The sequence below is a fragment of the Corella eumyota genome, chromosome 4, assembly GCF_963082875.1.
Source record: "Corella eumyota chromosome 4, kaCorEumy4.1, whole genome shotgun sequence".
Taxonomy (NCBI): domain Eukaryota; kingdom Metazoa; phylum Chordata; class Ascidiacea; order Phlebobranchia; family Corellidae; genus Corella; species Corella eumyota.
This window is the reverse complement of record NC_137493.1, coordinates 9,652,603-9,676,497: the sequence shown is the minus strand read 5'-3', so window position 1 is coordinate 9,676,497 and position 23,895 is coordinate 9,652,603. Positions and strand designations below refer to the sequence as shown.

At 29.1% G+C, this 23,895-nt stretch overlaps 4 protein-coding genes across 6 annotated transcripts; 3 read left to right on the top strand and 1 right to left on the bottom strand.

The window, feature by feature from the left end:
- Positions 1-58: 58 nt before the first annotated feature.
- LOC145749299 (uncharacterized) lies at positions 59-5,951 on the top strand. Its single transcript, XM_082565026.1, has 12 exons — positions 59-197; positions 319-464; positions 570-803; positions 965-1,119; positions 1,461-1,538; positions 1,934-2,077; positions 2,583-2,815; positions 2,938-3,010; positions 3,123-3,305; positions 3,497-3,789; positions 3,932-4,242; positions 4,391-5,951. The coding sequence occupies exons 1-12, from the start codon at positions 97-99 to the stop codon at positions 5,599-5,601; spliced, it is 3,162 nt and encodes a 1,053-aa protein (XP_082421152.1). The 5' UTR covers positions 59-96; the 3' UTR covers positions 5,602-5,951.
- Positions 5,952-5,958: 7 nt separating this feature from the next.
- LOC145749300 (multicopper oxidase MmcO-like) lies at positions 5,959-11,251 on the bottom strand. Of its 2 annotated transcripts, none has more exons than XM_082565027.1 (14): positions 11,125-11,251; positions 10,464-10,651; positions 10,277-10,381; positions 9,973-10,107; positions 9,468-9,667; positions 8,347-8,490; positions 8,042-8,246; positions 7,705-7,967; positions 7,512-7,608; positions 7,250-7,367; positions 7,022-7,170; positions 6,694-6,799; positions 6,441-6,543; positions 5,959-6,310 (listed from the first exon to the last, which is right to left on the bottom strand). In XM_082565027.1, exons 1-14 carry the CDS (start codon positions 11,222-11,224, stop codon positions 6,244-6,246), a joined length of 1,980 nt encoding a protein of 659 aa, XP_082421153.1. In that variant the 5' UTR covers positions 11,225-11,251; the 3' UTR covers positions 5,959-6,243. The 2 variants fall into 2 exon arrangements, with proteins under 2 accessions (XP_082421153.1, XP_082421154.1); XM_082565028.1 differs by having other exon boundaries at positions 7,022-7,164.
- Positions 11,252-13,643: 2,392 nt separating this feature from the next.
- Positions 13,644-16,898, top strand: LOC145750492 (protein saal1-like). Of its 2 annotated transcripts, none has more exons than XM_082566540.1 (9): positions 13,644-13,816; positions 14,392-14,490; positions 14,687-14,773; positions 14,842-14,921; positions 15,075-15,250; positions 15,399-15,491; positions 15,595-15,723; positions 15,802-16,024; positions 16,223-16,898. In XM_082566540.1, the coding sequence occupies exons 1-9, from the start codon at positions 13,748-13,750 to the stop codon at positions 16,566-16,568; spliced, it is 1,302 nt and encodes a 433-aa protein (XP_082422666.1). In that variant the 5' UTR covers positions 13,644-13,747; the 3' UTR covers positions 16,569-16,898. The 2 variants fall into 2 exon arrangements, with proteins under 2 accessions (XP_082422666.1, XP_082422664.1); XM_082566538.1 differs by having other exon boundaries at positions 13,644-13,876; positions 16,223-16,897.
- Positions 16,899-18,565: 1,667 nt separating this feature from the next.
- Positions 18,566-23,602, top strand: LOC145751020 (uncharacterized). Its single transcript, XM_082567089.1, has 11 exons — positions 18,566-18,788; positions 19,249-19,387; positions 19,658-19,845; positions 19,941-20,014; positions 20,079-20,175; positions 20,251-20,377; positions 20,695-20,812; positions 21,026-21,125; positions 22,067-22,278; positions 22,474-22,561; positions 22,690-23,602. The coding sequence occupies exons 1-11, from the start codon at positions 18,566-18,568 to the stop codon at positions 23,163-23,165; spliced, it is 1,842 nt and encodes a 613-aa protein (XP_082423215.1). The 3' UTR covers positions 23,166-23,602.
- Positions 23,603-23,895: the final 293 nt, after the last annotated feature.

The following is a 23,895-nucleotide window of genomic DNA, read 5'->3' as shown; positions in this document are numbered from 1 at the left end:
ACTATTAGATCATTACCAACATAAGCAATTAAAACGCATTTTTTTTATCTGACATTTAGTTACAAATGTGTTTAAATTTTTCTTCACACCACTGTCATGACAGTAACATATACTCATTCTGTTGCTAATGCCCGCCTTTGTGGATTTTCTAAGTTATTGATAAGATGGAGAGGGAGCGTTTACAAACTATTTTACAAGTAAACAATCTAATTAATGTTTTTAAATAATAATTGTATAATACACCAAACAACATGTTTAACTTTATTTTTTGTATATATAGTAATTACCTTACCATTTTTAAAATTTATTTTATTTTAGAGAGTTTTTAATCTACATTACCCTCTATGCAATTGTGTCTGTCACCTATCGATTTGGATTGAAGAATGTTGAAAAACAAGAATTTGAAAAATTATGTTCGCAGTTTCATAACTACACGGATCTTGTCCCAATAAGTTTTGTGTTAGGTATATAAAAAATAACTTACTGCCATATGCTGTAAAGAATAAATTTCTTGGAGTTCACCAATGTCAGCATAAATGTAAAACATTATTTATTCTTTGTGTTTGCAGGATTTTATGTTACAATTGTGATTGAACGATGGTGGTCTCAATTTGAAAAACTGCCATGGCCTGATAGAATTATGGTTATTGTAGGTTCCAATGTTCATGGAACGGATGAAAGAGGAAGGTTGCTTCGAAGAACCCTTTTACGCTATCTAGTTCAAGCTGAAGTTTTAACATACAGAAGTACATCAACTGCAGTGTTTAAAAGATTTCCAACCATGAAACATGTTGTAAAAGCTGGTAAATTTATAAATTGCAAGATAAAAAACACATTTTAATGTTTTATTACTTTAATTATTTTGTAAAAAAAAATTTTAGCAGGCTTACACTGTTTTATGTGCAAAGAGGTTATTAGCTTGTTAAAAAATGTTTAAAAACTGATAAAGAGTAACTAATTTAAGGCATCATGACTGAAAATGAATATCAAGAATATGAAAATGTGAAGACTGAAAATTTAAAATACTGGGTTCCATTAATGTGGTTTTCTAATTTACTTTCCAAAATCAAACAAGAAGGCAGAATTTATGATGAAGTTATTTTTAAATTAATTATGGAGGTAAAGCTTTTGTGCATTTAATTATTGATTACCCAACTAAAACTTGATTATTGGGCGTACACTAACATCCATTTGAAAATTGTTGGATATTATTTCTTTAATTTGCGATTAAATCCTATTTTATGTTTTGTGTTACCATAAAGAATATTTCTATTAGTGAACCTTATGAATACAATAGTTTTGTAATGTTAGCAAAATTCATTTTTTATCTATAAACAACAGATAACAAAAATTATTAGTCACAATAAGGTTTACAAATATAAATAAGTTTATTTATAACAAAATTTTTTTTTCCTTCTGTTTATTGGATTATATTAATTAGTTGTGTTCTTGTATTTTAGGAATTAAACACATTTCGAAGTTGTTGTGGAGGGCTAATCAACTATGACTGGATTAGTATTCCGCTGGTGTATACACAGGTAAATATTTATTCCATTCTTGTTAAAGTCAAATTTAAAAATGACTATTCGGTTTCTCATGTAAGTTAATAAACAGTTTGGATCTCTTTTTTATAAGGTTATTATTTTTAAATATGTATTTTTTGTACACAGGGTTATATTAATATTAATGCGAAAAGTTTACTCTAAGTTATATTGTATTTAACTGTTAAACATTGAAAACCTAATTAAATATACCAGATATGATTTAACAAAATTTAAAATTTTTTGATAAAAAAGGATTTAAATTGGACAATATGTATATTAAATATAAAGGTAAACCGACAAAATTTAAATTACTTTAAAGGAATTGTTAAAAATAAAGTATTGTTTAAATTCTGAATAGTTAATATTTAAGCTTTTGGTTGTTCTTACAGGTTGTTACTGTTGCGGTATATATGTTCTTTATGTCAACATTGTTAAGTCGACAATACTTAGAATCTAACAGGGACAGTGAGATTGATCTCTACATTCCCATATTTACTATTGCACAATTCTTTTTTTATGTTGGTTGGTTAAAGGTAAATTTGTTCACAGCTGTGTTTGTGTTCAATAATAGCTCTTGAAATATTCAGCATTAATAAATTATTTATCATTTTTTTTAAAATATGACTTAAAGCCCGATGGAGAATTTTATCTATTGCTGAACATTTGTTTTAAAAGTTATTAGGCGATTGTATTATTATGCCTTCTAAGACAAAATGTATATAAATTTATTGCATAAAAAAGCTAAAGATTTCGTAATAAATAATTCCCCCTAGATGTTACCATAAAATTGTAAGTTTTAAAAGTTAAATGTGTAGGTTACTGACCAGGGTGACAATATGTGAAAACTGTTAAACTGTAAATCACAATGCCTTCTAAATTGCATTAAATACTAAATAAAAACAAGTAATTTAAATAACCCAAGTTTTCTATTATTTAATGAATTATGAAAAAGCAATTTGTAAATTATAAATCAGTGAAGTTGTTATCATAATAATTAAACAAACTGTTTTAAAAAGTTCTTAAAAAAATTGTACGAAGGTGGCTGAGCAACTAATCAATCCTTTTGGTGAAGATGATGATGATTTTGAAGTGAATTCGTGTATTGACCGAAATATGGAACTAACCCTGCTTGTGGCTGATCAGCTGTACAACAAACATCCAAAAATAGAGAAGGATAAATACTGGGGGGTCAACAATATCAACATACCCTACACTTCGGCATCGGTTAATCATAAATTAGAACCGTTTTTGGGATCAACTTATGACATGAGGTAATAAAATAAAGGTTTATAGACGAAGGTTGATGTATTCTAAGTTGCAAATGGTTTGGATCTCTTTTTTAACTCAATATTATTCATTTTTTTTTAAAAAACCTTTTACCTTTTTTATTCAGAGTTGATAAAACTGAAAGGGATTTGTTTGTGAATAACTTAAATCAGCTGGAATCTATTGTTGAAATAAATATGGTAAGTGTTGGTTGATTTACCGTAACAATTATTTTAAGTAAAATATTAAAAACTTTCAGTTTAATGTTTTTTTAAATTGAATAACAGAATTTTTATTTAACCCTTTTAACAGAATCAACTAAAACCTTACCCAGAAAATCATAAAACTTCCTCACAGAAATCCAATCATTTTAGCAAATCTCAATTTGGAAGGTTAAAGAACAATGAAATTAGGAAATGGGGTGAAGTTGTGAAACAGGAACTTGATGCATTGTCTGATTCTGTAGAGGATGATGCAGTTTCTATAACATCGGCAGTAAGTGATCTTTGATTTATTTTTTAAACTGAACAAATATATAATTTTCTTTTTAAACTGAACAAAACAAAAATAACAATAAAAATTTGCGGACATTCAATATCTTGTTGTTTTAAATCTTTGTTTTAAATCTTTTTTTTTAATTTTTTTGCAACTGACATTTTAATGTATATTTGCTTTAAATTTATTAGGAAGAAGTGACAAAGCAAATTCATAGAAATACATTGGGAAGTACCACCACCTTAAATGACATTTTATGTGATGAAACCAAGTATTCTAATAAAGAAATAGACGTTTTAGATGGAAATCACAATGTTATCAGCAAAAGTGAAATATTAAAAACTATGAAAAGTAAAATAGACCATAGTCAATTATTAAAACCAGTTGATTTAATTGATGAAGATGATCATTTTGAGTCAAATTTAAGTACTGAAGACGAAAAAGTAACAAAACAACAGCAAGGAAGACTAATGAATCGACGAAAGTAAAATATGATTTTTGAGTTTTCTCGTTTTATGTTAAAAGTTTGGTATTTTGTGTTTTTAAGTTAAAGTTGAGTGTGGAACTGGTGTTGGCTCTATTAAATGCAACTTCTAAATTCCAATTTTAAACTTTATTTTTAACAGGAGGACGAGAGGTAGAATACCAAAGCGTTTACGAAGTGATTTCAACACCAGACCATTAAAAATGCCAAGAAATCAAGATCTTCAGTTTAATTTTGGAAGTTTTGCCTCGCCCAATACCAATTCATTATTCAATGATACAAATATTTTCCACAACCAACTAAATGACTCCCCACCATATGGTTCCGCTATATCATTTTCAACTTCTATACCTTCCCCGAAACAACTAAGATGGGCGTTTAAATCAAAACATAGTTACATGTATGGAGATACCACTTCTGTTGCTTCTTCTCTACCCAGCCCTCAACCTCAAGGTTGCTACTAATTTTAATTATTGAATAATTTTTATAAATCTGTAATAATCTTAGTTATTTAATATAGATGTTATTTGTATTACTTTTAAATAAAATAACATTGTTGGATGTAATTTTATATTAAAATAAATATTTTGATTTTTAACAGGTCAGGAAGAAATTGATACTGAATCCTTAAGTACACCAAGTTATGGTTTAATAAAATTTAATAGCATTCAAGAAAATGACAACCACTTTCATAACAAATTTTCAACGAACAGTCCCAAAGAAGAACATAGCATGCCATTTACCGAAAATCTTAAAAAAAGATTACAAGTGGTGCCGTCTCCTACTCTTATGCCTGAATCACCCTTATTTAGTCAATATAAACGTTCACAGTCAAACAACAGTCATTTTGCCATATCTGTGGAGTCTAATTTAAAACAAGTCCATACAAAAAATCAGCCAAGTTTACATTATTTACCACAGAAAAAATCTTTTTGGAAAAATAATAAACAAATTGGAAGCGATGTTAATAGAAATATTAAACAAGAAAACAATAAGTCTTTTAAACTTGACAATTATCAATCTTCTGATAAGCAAAGATTAATTTTAGAAAATCGCCAAAAAACAAAACCTGAAGAATTTAATTCAGTTTCTTACTCTGCTTTTAATAATTTAAGCAAAGGAGGTATTTGGAACACCTTCAAAACTTGGAACAATAAAAGAAAAGAGAGTAAAACAGGAAAGGATCAGTTTGAAATAGCAGATACCTCGAGAAAAAATAAAAATAATAAACTTGTTCCTAGAAATTACTCCGAATCAGTTTTAATGAAAAAGGAATTCACATCTAATCCAAAAACTATTTTAAATAATACACATAAATGCTCACAATATTTGTATACAAAGGATCTCTCATCAAAATCTTTTGTTTTCGAGAATGAGTGTAATAAGGTAAATTTAAGACCAAAGTTTGAAAATATAAAACTAAAGCGACCAATGTCGCTTCCAATTCTAGATTTCCATTCCAAAGATCCCACCTTGCAGCCAATCTCAAGTGAAAGTCTGGTTAAAGGTGATTTGTTTCCACCTAACAGCAATGCCGAAAAAATTTCTGATTTAAAATCTCCATTGAATACCGAACCTCGAAAATTCGATTTAAATTTTATATCAATCGAAAATAATGATCTTCTTACAACAAAACCAAAAATTTTTACCAAATCACCTATTTCATGTAGTGACTCATCAACAAACATATTTTTGAAGTCACAAAGTGCTGATCAAGTTCCCCTTAAAAACAATGATCTTGATTTAGCTGAGTTGCCAAACACTAAAATTGGAACTACTGCAATCAACCATTCTTCTTTAACTGATAGTTAACGAAATGTAACAAAGAAGGTTTAGAATCCTTTTAATAATAAGCAAAAAGGTTGATTTTAAAATGTGTCTTTATAAAAACAAAAGAACACTGTTTTTTATACTGTATTCCCTAAAAAGGTTTATTAGAACTATAACAATTATTTATTTATTACCTTATTTGACTTTTATGTGTTTTTATTATTCATACCTTAATAAGGTTTTAGGTCTGATTATCATTACCTGTTTTTTTTAAATTGTTTTAAATTTGTTGTCTTAACTGTAGTTAGTTACTTTTATTATTATTTTTAGTATTTGTGCAATCGGTGTGGTACTGTTAAAACTATAAATCATATTTTATTACCAAAAATTCATGCCTGCTTAATAAAAATAAGTAGATCATATAATTGAATAATTGTATACATTTTTATAAAATACTATGTTATATTTTTTATTCTTGTTACAATTTTCTATTCTTGTTTATATTAAAAAAAAGTTTTTGCTTTTTAAAAGTTAAAGTTAATAAAAAATTTTAAAACAATTGTAAAAAAATCATTTTTGCTTTTTACTAAAATCTTAAATTTAAAATCCTTGAAAATACAAACAAAATAAAAGTTCATGCTTTGCTCTAGAATAGTTACAATTATTCCATGCATTATAATTATATTACGTAGAATCCACATTTAATATTGTTGATATAATTAAAAGCCAACTTGCTATACTCCCAGCCATTCTATATAATGTAAAATATAAGAAAGTGTAAGTAATATTGTATAAAAAATACAAATTTTGTAGTATTATTTTAGTACCGACTTCTTATTTCTATAAAAGTCGTTTTAAAATATGCATTAAATTAAAAAAACCTATAGTTGGTTGCTCCATTTTCAATCCCCCTAAGAGGTACATTTTCAATGCAAGCCCATGGGTAAACTCCCCCAGAAGTTACGTTTGCCTCCAAGGATTCTCCTAAAAATTTGGCATATTTTTCTAGTTAATTTTGTAGGGGGATAATTTGTTTGTTATTTTCCTGCTCGCAAATAGGACATCTAGTTAAAAATTGTCTACGATAAATTTATAAAATATAGATGTGACTTTTTAAGTTAATTGAATACAAACCTTCTGATACGATTTGAAACACCATCATCATGCCTTGGTCCTCGTCGCCAAGTAAATGGCAATGCACAACAACGTCATCTGTAAACTCGTGTGTTTCGAAACGTACCTACAAAATCTTATTTTAGGCAAACATTTCTAAAAATAAACACCTCATTAGCCATTAATCGCTTCGAAGCGAAAAGAATGTGTGTTACTGAAAATACTTCAGCAGACAGAACGCATCTTCCAACCCGCATAAAAGGCGGTTAATGCCTCCACCTCCTTTCCACTTCGAATCGATTAATGGCTTACTAATGGCCCCAAAAATTATATATAATTTACTCTTTACCGTAATGTTACTTAATGGCGGTACAAGCAGTACGTCTCGAAAGTCACCGACTTGAGCGTAACCGATGTTATCTTCGTTTAATGATTGACGTGTATCGTGGCCTAGATATTGTAATGGTTTTACGGGTTGTTCTAGGGAAGCTTCTATACCTAAGCATTAATGAAAAAAAATATAACCTTTGATGACTAAAAAAAATATTGACAAAAATCATATAAACTGTAAGTTTACCTGTAACATAGCCACCGTACTGGTTAGGGCAAACTTTTCCCGATTGATTAAAAAGAGCCCAATCATTATCGTCGTTGCTAACCGCATATGGACCAGTATACGGATTGTAACTTATAACCTAATAAAGTAAATTCGAATGTTTTCGTACTGTTACAGGATAAACTGTACTTTAAATAACTTTGGGTTTAGTTTAGTTATTATTTTTCGCTCACTTAATTACCAAGTTTTAATTTTTTAAGCAAACAAATAAATATATATTTACCTGAAAGGAGTTGACATGGATATGTATGGGATGGGACGTTTCATATTCAGTATTTGTAAAATAAAGTTCTTGAACCGTGTTTACCCTTGCCTTATACCTAAATGAATTTCAACAAACTCGAATTGAAAAAGTGCACAATAAATATATGTTAAAATCGTTAGGCTAGTTTAAGCTAAAATCATGACTAATTTACCTGTAATATATTCCCCGAAAATCTTCCCGATTTAAAGTGTCTGTTGCTGTAACTTCGACAGCTATGCGACCACCTAGTTCGCTTTGTTTAATTTGCCGGAAGTCACGTACAAATTGTGGTCTTACTGGTAAACTGTTTGGAAATAATGGAGTTTTAGCAGATGAGGCTTGTTTCATTGACACGTTCAGCTTTAAAATTGGACCTGAGAAACTGGGGTGATCCCCCATTGAGCTCTCATCACTCGAATAAAATATTGAACGAAGCTGTATTAAAAAATTTTTTTTTAAATGATTAAGATTATTAAGTTAACCTCTACAATAAATATTTTTATTTATACCGTGTAGAGGCCGGGTTTTGGGCAAACCACTAACCAATCAACTCTTCCCGCAGATACAAGCAAAGTTCTATTAAACATTTGATCACGAGGTTTGTCTAAATACAACCCATCGATAGCAATTTCTTTGACCAAACATGAATCACTTTGGTTTTCATCGCTAAATATTTGCAAAGCTAATGCGTTTAAAGGCCCGGCATTTACAATTCTAAAGAATAAACAGTTTTTAATATATTAACAATCCTAAAAGATGGACCTATTAGGTATAAAAGTATCGTACTGTGTTATTGTCAAATGGTTTGACATACCTGAATCTTTTCATTTTATTAACTTCAATATTCAATATTGGATTTAATTGACCGTTTACTAAAAAGTATTTAATATTGTTTAACGGATCTTCAAGCCATTCTTCCAAAGTACCGGTTGTATCATTCAACTTCACGTTATTAAATCTATTTTAAAAATCAAAATTTAAAATTCAACGTTTTAATAAATAATTTGTTTAACAGAGAAGTGGAAAGCATTTAATTATATTCTTAAAAAGAAATTAACTTAAATAAAATAATCTGATTTTAAATTAAAATTAAAAAAAGACTTTATGTACTTATAAACATTTAAATTAATTTTTTGTATTATTATATAAAGTGTCGTTAGTTTGTAAACTTTGTGCATTGTTTTGTTGTAGCACAAATATTTAAAAGCCTATCCATTATCGCGATTAAACGCTATAAGTATTTAGTGTTTGTTTCTTATAAGTGTTTGTGAGCCAATACTAACTGTTTCTGACTGGTAGACTTTTCAAATTAACAACATAATCTTAATTTGCTAAAATTTTTAGAAACAGTCTACCTAATTAAAAATACTTTAAACTAAAGAATTTTTTTATATAATGTTGCTAAATTTTGCTTTTTATTCTATGTTTGTTTTTTGCAAAAAAAATTTGTAAATACGATAAACCGCTTAGAAATGACAAAATAAAGTTATTTTATATAAACTTTAACGATGACATCGTGCGTCACGTGACACGCTATCGTAGAGGTATTTCCTATTAAGAATATTTTAACTTCAAATTCCGATAACTTAAAACTACCGAACTATTTTTAAAAATAATGGTATCCCCGCGCAAGTCAGAAAAAATCCATCATAATTAAAAAAGAAACCCTGCGGCCGCACAATCCCTTTAATCGGATAACGTAATATTTAATTTGCCAATCTTCGATTTTATTATTAAATATTATATAATAAACGTTATTTTTATTTAGGAAAACCTAGATAAAAGTGTTTTAAACTTGTTTGTTTTGAAACTTAATACCAAAAAAGATTGTTTACCTTTTTTATAAATTTTACAAAGGTTGTTGGATTTAACAAAAAAAATTTAAGCAAACTAATTTGTTAATATGTAGCTTTTATTTTTGTTTTACATATTTACCGAAATCCTTCGTAGTCTTGTATGTTTCTTTGCAAAGCGGCATAATTACCATCCTCTGGTTCTGAAGAATATTGGAACTGCTGAAGGACAACTTCAACTTCATTTTCGCAATGATTTGGACATGAAACGGAATCAAGTTCTTTTGAAAGAGTTGAAGGGTTATCTTCAACTACTAACAATCCGGCCATTCCGCCAGAATTCTAAAAATTTTACAGCTTTTACTTTATAGACGATAAGTTAATCATTGGCAACAAAAAAAATACAAAATTTAACAGAGTGTTTGGTTTTATTTATAATAAAGCTTACTACGAAACGATTTTTTTGTATATATATATATACTAATCAATGTTGGTAAAAGTCAACACGGGCCAAGACCTGTTGCAACTATATTAGAACAAGTGTCTAGCTTGGTGCCAGTTAAGCATAAAAGAAATATACCGGCAGCATGGTGTTTCCCACATCGAGGATAAAGATATAAAAAAAAAAATAATGTCCAAAACTTTACTTGAAGAAAAACACTCCCATGTATGTGCGGATGATAAAAATATGTTCCAGCGGGTTGTTGTGGATGAATTTCGTAAACGTACTGATAGGATTGTTGTGGGGATATATTTACAGATAACACGTTGTCCTGTGGTTCCTGGTATTAAATAAATAAATATTGTTTATATTTTTAATTTCTGGGTAACGCAATTTGTTTAATTGTTTTTGTGGGTCAGGTTTAGATTGAGTTTATTCTTATATAATTGCAAAAGTGTCAACAAATTTTATTTTGTAAAGATGCTGTTAGCAAATATTTAAAAAAATACCTTGCTACTAATATGTAACCCATGAGTATGCAAATTAGTCGTGTTTGGAAATCGAAACGTATTAATAGAAGCGTTTGTAAAGTCAGGATCGTTCAAATTATTCACCTAAAGGTTTAAATACGACTTAAACAAATTACATTTTTCTGGTATACCAAGGTAAAAATATATTAACTATTCAAGTCTATACCAACAATAGAGAAACTTGATCGCCCGATTTAATCCGAAGCGTTGGTCCTGGAAAACTTTCGTTATAAAGCCGACGTTGAACTTTTAGCCAGCCCACTTGAAAATCTGCTATGTCAACCACCAATGTTGTAACAAGCTTAGCGTTATTCGATCGTACTTGTTTAGGAAAAGTAAGCGGGTCCGAAGAATCTAATTAAAAGATATCACAGAGAGTTCAAACTTAGAGCGACGAATGTAAATACATTAAGCAAACAAGTCGGTGACTGGTGGTGCCCTTTCGTACAAACATCATTCTAGTAACTTATTTTATAATAGACTTTAAAAAACTCTACAAAATTTGGTCAATATTACTTGTTAAACTTGAATTTAAATTTAGCGCTTAGAAAAATGCGCAAACTTAATTGTAATACCAGGAAAAAACTTTAAAGCACAAGCACTTAATAAACAAATAATAATGAGCAAACAATAACAGAACTGATATAAAATAATAAGTTTAATGGGTGGTTAAAAAAAAAGCTTAAAAACTTTGTTTCATTAATTCCGTCAACACTTACAGTGTTGTTTTTTTTTACAAGTTAACCACAAAATTATGATAAAAATATATCATATTTTTTAAAGAAATTTATATCTATTCAAAATTCACAATTTTAAGATTTTCTTACCATTTAGTGGAGTACAGGGATGGGTATTAGAGCACTGCGCTTCTGCATAAACTATAATTAATAAATCAATTGCAAATAACAGATTGCATATTCTAATCATTTTTAACGTTGTTAAGTATGTATTTGCAAACCTATGCATTAAACAAATAGAAGTTACATGTAGTTACTGCCTGTAAAGTAATTAAACTATAAAAACTTTATACTTTTAACAGCTGAAATCAAAAAGCTTAAGCTACATGGTAATATTATACCCGCTAGTTTCTGTGTATTGTCCTATATGCTCACGTTAACAATAAATCGACTTGCAATACATAAGCGCGCAGGTTTTAAACAGCTATAATGACGTTTAAGAATATTTTTGAATGACCTGAGCATGCGCAAAATAATATAAATATTGGAAATAGGGAGAGGGTCGACTAACAATTCTCAAATACGGTTAGCCTGTAACTATGGCGTTATATAACAAATATATTTCTTCGTCTGCCTTTTAAAAGCTACAACTATAAAATACTTTAACCCTGTCATGACCACAATAAGATACAATCAAATCCAACCTGGAAAAATCGTTTAACGATAACAATTTCCCGCTCTTACGCAACAGTAGTAGCTTACTTAGCATATTAGTCGCTTACTTAGTCACTAAACGACGGGGAATTTTAACACAAAAACTGTTAAATTTTTTAAATTAACAATTTAATCTGGATTAAATAAAAATTGCATTCTTTAACAGTGGTAATGCTATCATATATTTGAGTGCCGTGATGTTGTCTGTAGCCAAAATAGGATATTTCCAATACTCACTCATCAAGGCAAACAGATGTTATGAATTTTATGTTGTACATCATAAGAGCTGCTAGAACTTAAACATTCGAAATCAGGTTGTAAAAAGTTTGACGAAAATATTCCATTGTAAATTAAAAATAGGTACAAGCAGACAAGGCAGATTTCTAATTAGACCGAAACCTTTTTTGCGCGATCTAACTGATGACTGACCCTAAACCGACTTTACGCTTTCTATTTGCATAAGCCAGTCTAAATCATAGCTAATATAATCTTAGAGCGGTAGTAAGTAAATTAGAGTAATAAGTAAAAAGTAAATAAGACGAACTAGAAATTGCGATTAAGTTGGTAGACGCAATCAAAAGTATGGCAGATCGTTCAATAAATTTACTCAAATACTTCCATTGTTACGTCATAATCTTCCGAAGTGACGTCACTTTGCTTTTCAGACCTTTTTATTTAAACCGAAATTTTTCGCTTTGTAAATTGTGATTACACACAACTTAAATTACGTTAAAGTTTAATTTTGGGTGGGATTTTTTTCTGCATGCCCTTCTTAATGATTTTATTCTCAAAAATTAAAATACACAAAAACAATAAAAGTAAACCCCACATTAATTATGACTTTATTTTTTTCCAAAAAATTGAAGCAAATAAATAATACAACCGCCTTTGCGTATGGCGTAGCAACGTCTATTCAAGTGTGTTAATTGCTAGTAATTTTTTTTAATAAAAAGGATGTTAAGGATAATTAAAATTTACTTACATAAAATTTACTTTTTTTCAAATTAAGGAGAATACATTAGTTAAACTCTGGCGGAGACAATGTTTTAAACTTATTTATTGCAAACATCAACTAGCGCTAAGCGCTATGATAGGTAAGTTGCCAAAGCCCCCAATTTGTGACGTCATATATAAAAATATGACGAAAATAACGTCATACCTTACATTACGAAAATACAAAGTTTACACCTGTATTTGACCACTTTTTACTATTTTGTTCACTTTTTTTTTAAATATGTCGTTGTTGGGTACGTTATTTTCCACAAAAAATGTAAAATAAATTGGAGCGACATGATAGGTTGTCAAAATCCCTAATTTGAGACGTCATTTCTTTAGCGCATATTACGAAAATACATAATTTACACTTGTATTTGACCACTTTGTATTATTTTCTTCACTTTATTTTTTACAGATATGTCGTTGTTGGGTACGTTGTTTTCCACAAAATGTGTAAAATAAATTAAAGCGACATGATAGGTAAGTTGTCAAAACCTTTATTTTGTGACGTTACTTATATAGCATATATTACAAAATACAAAGTTTACACCTGTATTTGATCACTTTCTAATATTTTGTTTATTTTTTAAAGATAGGTCGTGGTTTGGTATGTTGTTTTTAACAAAATATGTTAAATAAATTGAAGTGCCATGATAGGTAAGTTGTCAAAACCCCCGATTTGTGACGTCAGTAATAAGACGTATTTAAGTTTAGTACAAAAGTTTACACCTGTTTTTAACAGTTTTTTAATGTTTTGTTTAATTTTATTTTAATTTAAAGTTTGTTAAAAATATTGTTAACTTATTTGGTATTAGGTTTGGTTTTAATTTGTTTTTACGGAAGGGAGTATTTTACCTCGTTCTTTTTTGTATTGTACGATTAAAAAATATTTGGAATCACTAATTTTTATGTCGCCCAAACAAAATTCTCTGCCAATTTTCGCCAGAAAGACGGTGGTTATTTCCCTGCTACTCTTTGCCAGCTCTCTGGCAGATAAACGGCAGTTGTAAGCATACATAAGAATGAATTCATAGAACTATCTATTAATCTGATAATCGAGAAAATGGTCGACCGGAATCCCTCACCACCTCCGGAATTTGAAAAGGACTGGGAAATATATCGGGCAGACAGTGTAGGTGAAACTGCTATCAGTAAACATTGGGTTTTAACAACATTAATGAGCATAGTGTCTGTAAGTTCAATTTTAAGAAGTTGTTTAATAAATTGTAAAATTTGATATGAATAATATATATATAATTTGCGCAATGCTTTTTATTTTAGTTACTACCATAACACTTTTGGTTTTACTTTGGATTTTATTCTAGTTGAACTAAAAGTTATAGAGAAATTAATAAATATCCTACTTACAGTCACTAATTATTAAAACTAAATATTGTTTACACACATCGGTTACCAATTATTTTAAAGATAACTTGGGTAAACACCTTGGTCTTTAAATACTTCAAGTAAACATGAGTTTATTAACTGCCCTATTGATTATTTAAACCAAATATGGGTTTTAAAAACCCTGTTGCAAATTTTTTAAACTTTTCTAGGGGTTAACTTGGATTTTACAAAATAAATGTTAATAAATGTATATATACAAGTCAAAATAAAAAATTGATAAAGAGTTTTAAACCACTGTTAAATTTCTTAGAAGGTCTTTGTTATTAAAATTAAAAACAATAAAGTTTTCAACTTGGTTAGGAAGTAGAGGGACAAATTGATAAAGAGGAAAACAGTGTTGATGTTGGGGATGAGATTCAGGATGCAGCTTGTAAATTGTGGGATATCTGCATGGACCCTGTAAGTGAAATTATTTCTTGTTGTTTTTTTTTAATTATTTTATATGTATATATAATTTATAGGCTATACAACTAGCATTCTATTTTAAAGTTTGTGAAAGCATTTAGTTATGGTTTATTTTATGAGTTTAATAAAACTACTTAAAAATTTTGTTAAACATAATGTTCTATTAAATTTTTATTATTGTGTTTTGAAGGAAGTTGCTGAATTTCTTTTAGGTTGTTGTGATATATTAAAAATTCTTGTCGGTGTGATAATTAAGAGCAAATCACCAAGAATTACAGTAGGTTTTGTAATACTTTAAATTCATCTTACTATTATTTATTATCAAATCAATTCCAATATATAAAGGAAATATCTGTTGGAATTTTGGGGAATATTGCATGCAGCAAAAAATCTTGCAGGAAAATAAGCAGACTGGATGAGCTTCGGTATAATTATTGTAATATTCTTATTAAATTGTGCTCAACTTACTACATTGTACAACTAATGTCAATATAAAAAAATTGTTAATTTTATATATTTTAGGTAATTGTATTTTTTGTTATTTTTAAATATTATTATTTTAATTAAATTTTTACCAGTACAACTATTGTTGCTTTACTGTCTACTTCTGACACTCAAACACTTATCGAAGTTGTGCGTTTGATTAAAATATCACTTTCTAATACTGACTCATCAGAATGTTGGCTTGCAACTATTCTGGAAAGTGAAGAATTTTTACAAAATTCTATTTTTATTTTAAAGAGCTCAACTAATAGTAAGTTACCTAAAAGTATTTTAAACCTGATTGGTGCTACTATTTTTTTGTTATTTATTTTCCTCTTGTTGTATTTTCAAGCTTCAAATAGTAAAAGCTTTTTGTTACCTAGGTTATTGTGTTTGAACTAAAGATTTTATTATTGCAGGCATTTTATTATTAACAACATCTGAACTAATTGATTTATGTTTGGACCTTAGTTCCACTTTGTTAGAAGCTGTTGCAACAAAGGAATTTGTAAGTAAGTTTGTGATTTAAACTTCAATGTATTATTTAATTTTGTTTTCTATATTAATGAAATTTGAATGTTTTTATTATAACTCAGTAAAATATTCTCTTTTTAGATTGCTTAATTGAATGTGTCGAGCAATTGATCAAGAACAAAACTGAGGACAGAAGTTTTAAAAAAATTTGTCACTCCTTACATGCGATTTATACAATTTCTTCCTTAGAAAAAGGAAAGTCAGTTTTACGTATGTTTAAAATATTAAACAAAATAATGTAACTATTTCTTAAAATATTAATACTAATAACAAAAAAATGTTATTTAGGGGAACTAGTTAATGAAGTAATTGCAATGTTTGCTCGCCTTTGCTACAAGTGGATGACTTCTTCTTTACAGACAGGAAAAGAAAAAGAAATGTCAAGTGATGAGGTGTCTGTCTCTTCTCTACTTTCTGTGGTTGCTGAGATCTTCAGTAAGAAGGAAGGAGTTAAAGTTGAGAAGGAAAATGAATTGCATGTTGATGAAGAAGATATTCAACTGCTTATACAGTTAGTTAAAATTAATTATTTAATTGTAATCAGAAGTAGTTGAATCTAATAGGTTTACAAACTAGGCTTAGTATTTAACGTTGACGTACTGCTTAATGGTAAAAATGTTTTTAATATTAAACTAATACAGAAACTATAATAGTTTTTTTGATTCTTTTATTTAATTTATTTTCTCAATTTAATTATAATTTTTTTTAGATTTTGCAAATCCATAATTGTAGCTAAAGGCGACCTGTCTTGTTTAAAAAAGGTTCCAGTTTTAGTATTATCTTCTAAAATAAACGAAGACCAAAACGAATTTCGAACTCCTTTGTTATCGTTAAAAAACTCGCCGCATTTTATTAGATCACCTGCGCTTATAAATTCTCCTAAAATTAATTCAGGCTCTGTAGACGGCACACCAACAAGTAACACTTTTTGTTCTCAAAACTCACCTACTTCCACTAACAATACGACAAAGGATAAGGGTAACAGTGAATCTAGTCGGGAAATACTGTTGGAGCTAGCAAGCGTCGTTTTAAATATAGAATCACTAAAAGGTTAATGAGCGAGCGAATTATTAAAAATTGTAAGGCGGACTTAGCTATGTTTTACTGTTATTATCATTTTAAGGGTAAAAATGCAAAATTTATTGATTTGCTCTCAGTTTTGAAAATAAATTTAACATTTTTCAATATTTTTATCTCTATGTAGACTAAAACATTTTTAGAGAAAAAAATTTATTGCTAATAGCAAAATGTGCAAAAAGCATTGTAACGTTTTGGTATTACGTAAATATTGTTACTATCTGGTATGTTTAATATCGCTTTAAATACAAGTATTCCAACAACTTAAAAAAAGTTATTCTTTTTTTTACGTAGTCTTAACGCTATCGCCTACACGAAATATAAATTCGAAAATACGGATTTACTTTTTCTTTTCATGAAAGTTTACATCGGGTGAGTAATTTTATATCCTAACCCAGGCTCAAGTACACTTTTAGTTATTGGCTAAAATCCCGTAATAGATTTAGTCCATTCAGCATGGAAGTAGTAGGGATCAAATCTGCAACCTGCTCGCACTAACTTTTGGTAAAAACGGTAGTATCAGTAACAACAGTTTTGGCAGTAATTTTATAATAATGGGTTAAAAATCATCTGAAAAAATTAGTTAAAACAAAAAAAAATTTGTTAAAAAAAAAAAAAAAAGGGAAACAACAAATATAATTTAGCCGTATATTTTTAAAATTAATGTTTTTTTTATTTTTAAATTAAAAGTTTTATCAATTCGTAATCGAGTCAAATGATTTTATGTGATAGGTTAATCATTATTTCTGGTGTCACGTGGTTATTGCTAATGGCCTAGTGTTTTGTTTACCAGCGAGGTCAATTTAAATTTACACAATCCAAAATAATTTAAATTATATATCGTTGTCGTGGTAAAAAGTTTTATACGAAGAAAAATTAAAATGAAACGAAAAACTTTACGTTTTCGAGCTATTGGCTAATATTTAAACGACTTTTTTTTATAATTAAATTGAATCCTTTGACAAATTAAGGAATTTTACCCGTTATTTATATAGGATAGGATTTTTACAACCATTATTATGCATATAGGCTACGACTAAACTAGAAACGCAATCGTTTTTGATAACCAATTAAATACAATTATTGTATGTGTTCTGAACTTTTTAGGAAAGTGGTATATTAGTACCGCAATTTAGGAATGTTAGTTAGGTAACGCCCAGAAAACAAATGCGGTCATGTTATTTGTATTACCTTCAAAGTTCTATGCGTGTAATACTGAATGGGAGCGACGGTGTCGGCTTTATTTACATACTGACATTATTGGTTAACTTAAGTAAAATCTTCTAATGTTTTATATAAAAGGCGTTAACTTTACTATCCAATTGTTAAGTGTTCTGTACTGCAAACAGGTGAAACAGGCTTTTATAAAATTATATAAAACGTCAGATTTTTTGTTTTTAGTAGAATTTGTTCTGTAGTTAGTTTTATCAACGCAGATTTAATATATTGCCATTGTAGCATATCGTAATTGCTTCTGTAAAGAATTTATATTGGTCTTGATTAAATTTTTAATTTTTGCGATTGTGACCTTTCAGGCTTTAGTTGAATACATATTGTTAAGTTTAAATGGAGTTTAGAAAAAGCTAATCATGTAGACAAACCAATGCGTTAGGAAAACGAGACAATTATTATTAAAAGTATAAAATTTATACGATTTCAAAGGTTTCATTTGTAGACGATCTGTTACAAGAATGTTATTAAATTGATTTAATAGCGATTTTTTATTTCGTCAGTTGCCCTTGAAGACTTTTTGTATTTTTTATACGAACTTCCTTTGGTGTTTTCTTAAAAATTACAAATATTTATATAACTTAAAAACATTAGGGCGCCCTTTATTTTTTTTAGTTTTGTTTATATTTTAAACCTAATAAAAAAATTATTGACGTGCTAGAAAATTGATAATATTTTTACCTTTGTATCTTATCCAGTAAAAATTTTTATAAATAAAATAATTAAGTCTTTTAATATATAAACGATGGGAAATAACCTTACACCGGAGGAGAGTGCACAAGAGTTAAGCACAGCAGCGGAGGAAGGCCAGTTATTAAAAGTTAAAAAGTTAATCGACAAAGGAGCAGATCCAAACCGAAAAATATCAGATGGTGAACGCAATTCTCGAACGTCTTTGCACCGTGCCGCAAAAACTAAAAATAACGTCGAAGTACTGTCTAAGCTACTTGGACATATCAAAGACGTTGGTAGGAAAAAAGTTTATTTAAAAAATTCGTATTTATTACGGTATTTTAAATATGGTAAAAAAACTCACGCTTTGTTGGTGACCTAATTCGATTTTAATTTTTGCTTTTAAAGTTTTTTTTTGTATATATCTTTATCCTCGATGTGAGAAAGTCAAATGCGCGACCTAAACGTAGAGTAACATCAGTTACTCCGACCCAGTTTCGAGTTGCCTTTGGCAGTTTGGGATATTATAAAGACTATAATAGCCCGGTAATTATGCTGCTGATTAAGTGCTGGCTCATCAGGAGTTTGTGCCGTTTATAGCACCTTACTCAAGGGCGCTACAGCATGAGAGCAGTGGGAATTAAACCCAAGACCTCATGGTGATGTAGCAAGTGCTCTTACCACTACACCACGCTGCCGGCTAGTATTAAAGCTAAGCCTGTGAAACAGTTAATATTCTTCGATATGCTTTTTTAGACGCTACGGACGACGAAGGCAACACAGCGTTACATCTAGCTGCTGGTTTTTATAACAACGAAGTTTTTGTCCGTACTCTTTTGCAAGCTAAACCAAATTGCAAGATACAAAATATTAAAGGACAAACGGCGTTGCACAGGTTTGTTTATTGTTATTTTAGGCTCGTTGTTTTACAGTGTCCTTATTTGTTTTTGCTATAACCTTTCTTTGTTAATTTAAATTTTCTAGTGTAGGCGATCACTAATTAGGACCAAATAACAATATCCTAACCATTTTTTAACATCGCATTTGTTAGTGATGCTTTTACCCACTATTTATAAAAATCCTGTCATAACAAAGAAATGTTTTGTTAGAAAAAAAACATCTGGTCGCCAAGACTTGAAAACTGCTTTATTTTTTTGTTTTTTAGTGCCATTGAAGGCGGAAATGACATTAAGATTATTGAACTGTTACTTCAAGGTGATTGCGACCCAAATGTTGCAGATTTTGAGGGAAACACTGCGTTACACTTATGCGCAATCAGGCGTGGCATCGAGCCAATGATTCCAGGAGTATTACTGCGATTTGGAGCAAATCCAAATTTAAAAAACGATAAAGGTTTTATTAAATGCTTTGTAAATAAGATATTTAATTTTTGTCAGTATTGTTATACTTTAATTATTTGCTTTTACTATTGATTGTTTTGTTATTAGGTCAAACTGCGTTACATTTAGCTTCAGTTAGTGGGAACAAGACGGTGCTACTGCTGCTAAAGTTTCACGCAAAAGTAGATTTCAAATTAATTCTTATAATTTAAAATATGTTTAAACGATTGGGTTTTACAAAAATAGGTTAGAATTCGAGATAAAGAAGGAAACAAGGCATCAGATGTGGCTGCGACTGAAGAAATACGAGATATATTATTATGTGAAGAAGAGCAGTTAGAAGGTCTTTAAGTTTAATATATGTCAAAGTGTTTAAAATATTTACTTTGTTTACTTTATTGACATTTATTTTATTCAGAGAAAACTTATCGAATAAAAGCTACTCCCCCTATAACGTTATCACAAAGACCAAGTGTAGCATCGAACGATTATACTGAAATCGATAACTATCACAACAAAAAAAATCAATTAGAACTTTGCTACGGGTATGTTTTAAAAGCAATAAATTATAATTACGCTAATGATATAAATAAAATAATTTATGTCTGCTAATGATATAAATAAAATAATTTATGTCTGCTAATGATATATATAAAATAATTTATTTATTAAATCGCAAGAATCTTCGTTTTGCAAAATTTAGTTATACATATTTTTGAGGTAAAAGCATGAAAATAGTTATAAAAACATAGATATTTTGTAATAGTAACCAATATAGGAGCGGGTAAAAAGAGTAAAATTATGAATAAAATGAAAAAGAGTTAGTTAGGTGGCATATATGATTAAACATTTTTTAACACAGGCCGCACGACTCTCATCATTATTGGAAGGGAAGCGGAGGAGATGGAGTCATCCATCTTCCGGATAACACAGATATTGTGGTACCTCCACAAACTGTCCCACGGGGAACCGTAATTAAGGTGATAAAACTAGCTATTATTAAAAAATAAATAAAATACTATTATTAGGTACTTAGATTTTTGTTAATACTTGTTGCTTGCATTTCTTGTCTGTTTGTATTTTGCTTACTTCTGGAAATCCCTACAATTAATTGAGCAAACTATTTAATAGCACGATGCGGCAATTTAAAGTAAAGCAAACTTTATATTATTTATATACTTTTGAATTTATAGCTTAAAATTTCTCCGAGTGAACAATCTAGTGACAACATTAAAGAGGATTTTGATTTTGATAATTACAATATTACATTAGATATGCAGCTTACTTTGCCAGGTAACTTCTGTATTAAATTAAATTTGAATTATAAGTTTAGATGTTTTAAATAACTCAAGTAGTTTATTTCTACATTATATTATACAATGTGGCTTATGGTCAAACAAAAGTTGGTATAATATTGAATTTTATCAATTATGATGTTTTAGTGTAACGTATTTAATTTCAGGTTTAATGCTTTTTTATTAACAATAACAATCCTATTCAACTTTTTCAAATAGAATCAAACAAACACACAAAATATCAGAATATGCATTTAACACTAAAAAAAACTGTCCAAAAAACTTGCATAAAAATAATACAATTCGCAAACAACTAAGATCACAGTAAGTAAAAATAAAAACGTATTCTATCGCTTATATGCTAGTATATTTAAGACACCACAATCAAATTACACAGCGTTTTAAAATAATTTTAAGTGAGTCGTGTATGTTTTATTAGTTTTCTTACTTCCTGCCTATAATACACTACAATTAGGCGATTTTACATTTTTTTTACGAAACCAAAAAGTCGCAGTCATATATATATAGTTTAAAACCTGTGATCTTCGATTTATTAGACCGGTTGCTCTATTTCTAGTTAACAACGTTTTAAATATTATACTTTTAGGTTTTTTACGCTTTGGTTTGCTTTTAATCCGAAAAATAAAGCTTAGCCTAACAAAATTGTGTATTTTGAAACGACGATCGTCCTATTGTTGCGTCATAATTAAATAGAGTGCCGTTACTTCGCACATCAAAAAAAAATTTAAAATTGTTTTTAAACTTGAATTACATACAACACAACTTATAAGGAATAAAGATTTGATATTGGTGTGTTTTAATTTGCTTAGTATTATTGTGTTTCTGTATATAAATGTTGAGACAGACGAATCACTGAGCCACATATGATAACAATATATATATATGTTTTTTCGGCAAATTTTTGTTAAATCTTCTTAGGAAATCCGTACCAATCTTCTAACATAAACGGCGTTCAAAAACAAAACAACCCAGCAGACCCGTCGCTCGCTTTTACCGGCATGTGCATAGAAGGTTGTAACAGGTGGAAATCAACACGAGAACTAAAAACTTCATATGATGGCACAGTTGCTGTGCATTTAAATCTTACAAGAGAAAAAACCAAACCTTTAGCATTTAAGGTTAGAAAAAAGGTGACACATACATTTCGTTTATAAACGTAATGTTAAATAAACCTAATCTCATTACGTTTATTTAAATAAACCTAATCTCATTACGTTTATTTAACGAAATAATATATTAAGGGCATTCTAAAGCCCCAGGATGTATATTTAAATTAAACTGGCATTGATATCGTTTTGTTCGTGATATGGTTTTGTTAAATTCAGGGACCCTCTTCGCATTATTTATCAATGGTAGAAGTAAATCTAGATTTAGAAAGCAGAAATTTATCTGTAAGCGACTCAACTTCAGACGGTAAATATAAGCGTTTTATCTTTTATACAAATATGTTTTATTTTGTTGTAAATGTTAGTTGTACTAAATGTTATCTTTGTAACCTTAAAAACTTGATGTCATGGCCCAATTGATATTTTTCTTTAAAGAGAATTCTGTATCGTCACTATCCAACGAAGAAAAGGAAGTGAAATGTGGTGATACTCTCATGAACAACCAAATGGAGATTAGTTCTGAATCATCATTATCTGATAGTGAAAAAGAAATATACCACGATGAAAGTACAGAAAAAGAGGAACCTGATCGGTATGATCGCCATCCCATAGACCCAGAACTGGCTACAATCGAGGAAGAAATCTCTAACGATTTTCGTTCGACTCACTCGGACCCTGATGAGGACAAAAATTATGAAGAAAAACTAGATGAGCCTAATCTTGAACCGACACCCCCTCACGTCTACAAATACGAAAACGAGGAAGGTTGGATTTACGATTCTACGTACTGGGAAAAGTTAGAACGGGATGATAAGAATCTTGTAATTGATAATGACGTGACAACGGATGATTTGGCCAACTTAGAATTTGTTTTTGAAGGAAAGAAAGTCTCGCAAAGCGATTTCAACTAAACCTGACAAATATTTTCTTGCACGCCGGTTAGGCTTATTGTGAATGATTATGTACCACAATGCACAAAATAATATTTTTGAAAATGTAACTTTTGTATATAGCTATGCTCTATTGAATTTTTTAAACTATTTGCGTTACACAATATGAAAAAAACTTAAAAACAGTTTTTTGCTCGTGCGTAGTTAATTTTGTTTAAAACCATATGACTGCCACTCTTTTGGCTGCGTAAAAGAAAATGTAAAGCAAAACAGTTGTAATATTACAGTTTTGCAAGTTTGTCGGGTATAATACTAAAATTATTTACTACATATATGCATTAAAAATAAACAAAAATAATTTTTTTTTCATGTATAAAAAATGCTTCATTATTGCTTTAAAAAAAAACAAGTAAAGATATTTTTTTAAACAACACTTTTTAAATTGATTTGAATTGTATTATGCATGTTTATACTCCAAAATGTGTAAAAAGCTTTTATTTGGTTTTAACCTTTATGTAGTGTAGCTAATCTGTATATATATGATTTTTATGCGAAACATTTGCTTTACAAAGAGAGGTCTGTTGTGTACGAATGTCTATATTTTAAAACTAATTTAATATATTACAACGCTTCGTTTGACAAGAAAAGATTAAGTTTATAAATTTTTAATATTTAATTGTGTTTGCGTTAAATTTTTACGACTTCAATGTTTGTACATGCACATAATACTTTTTAGTTTTGAAACGCATTC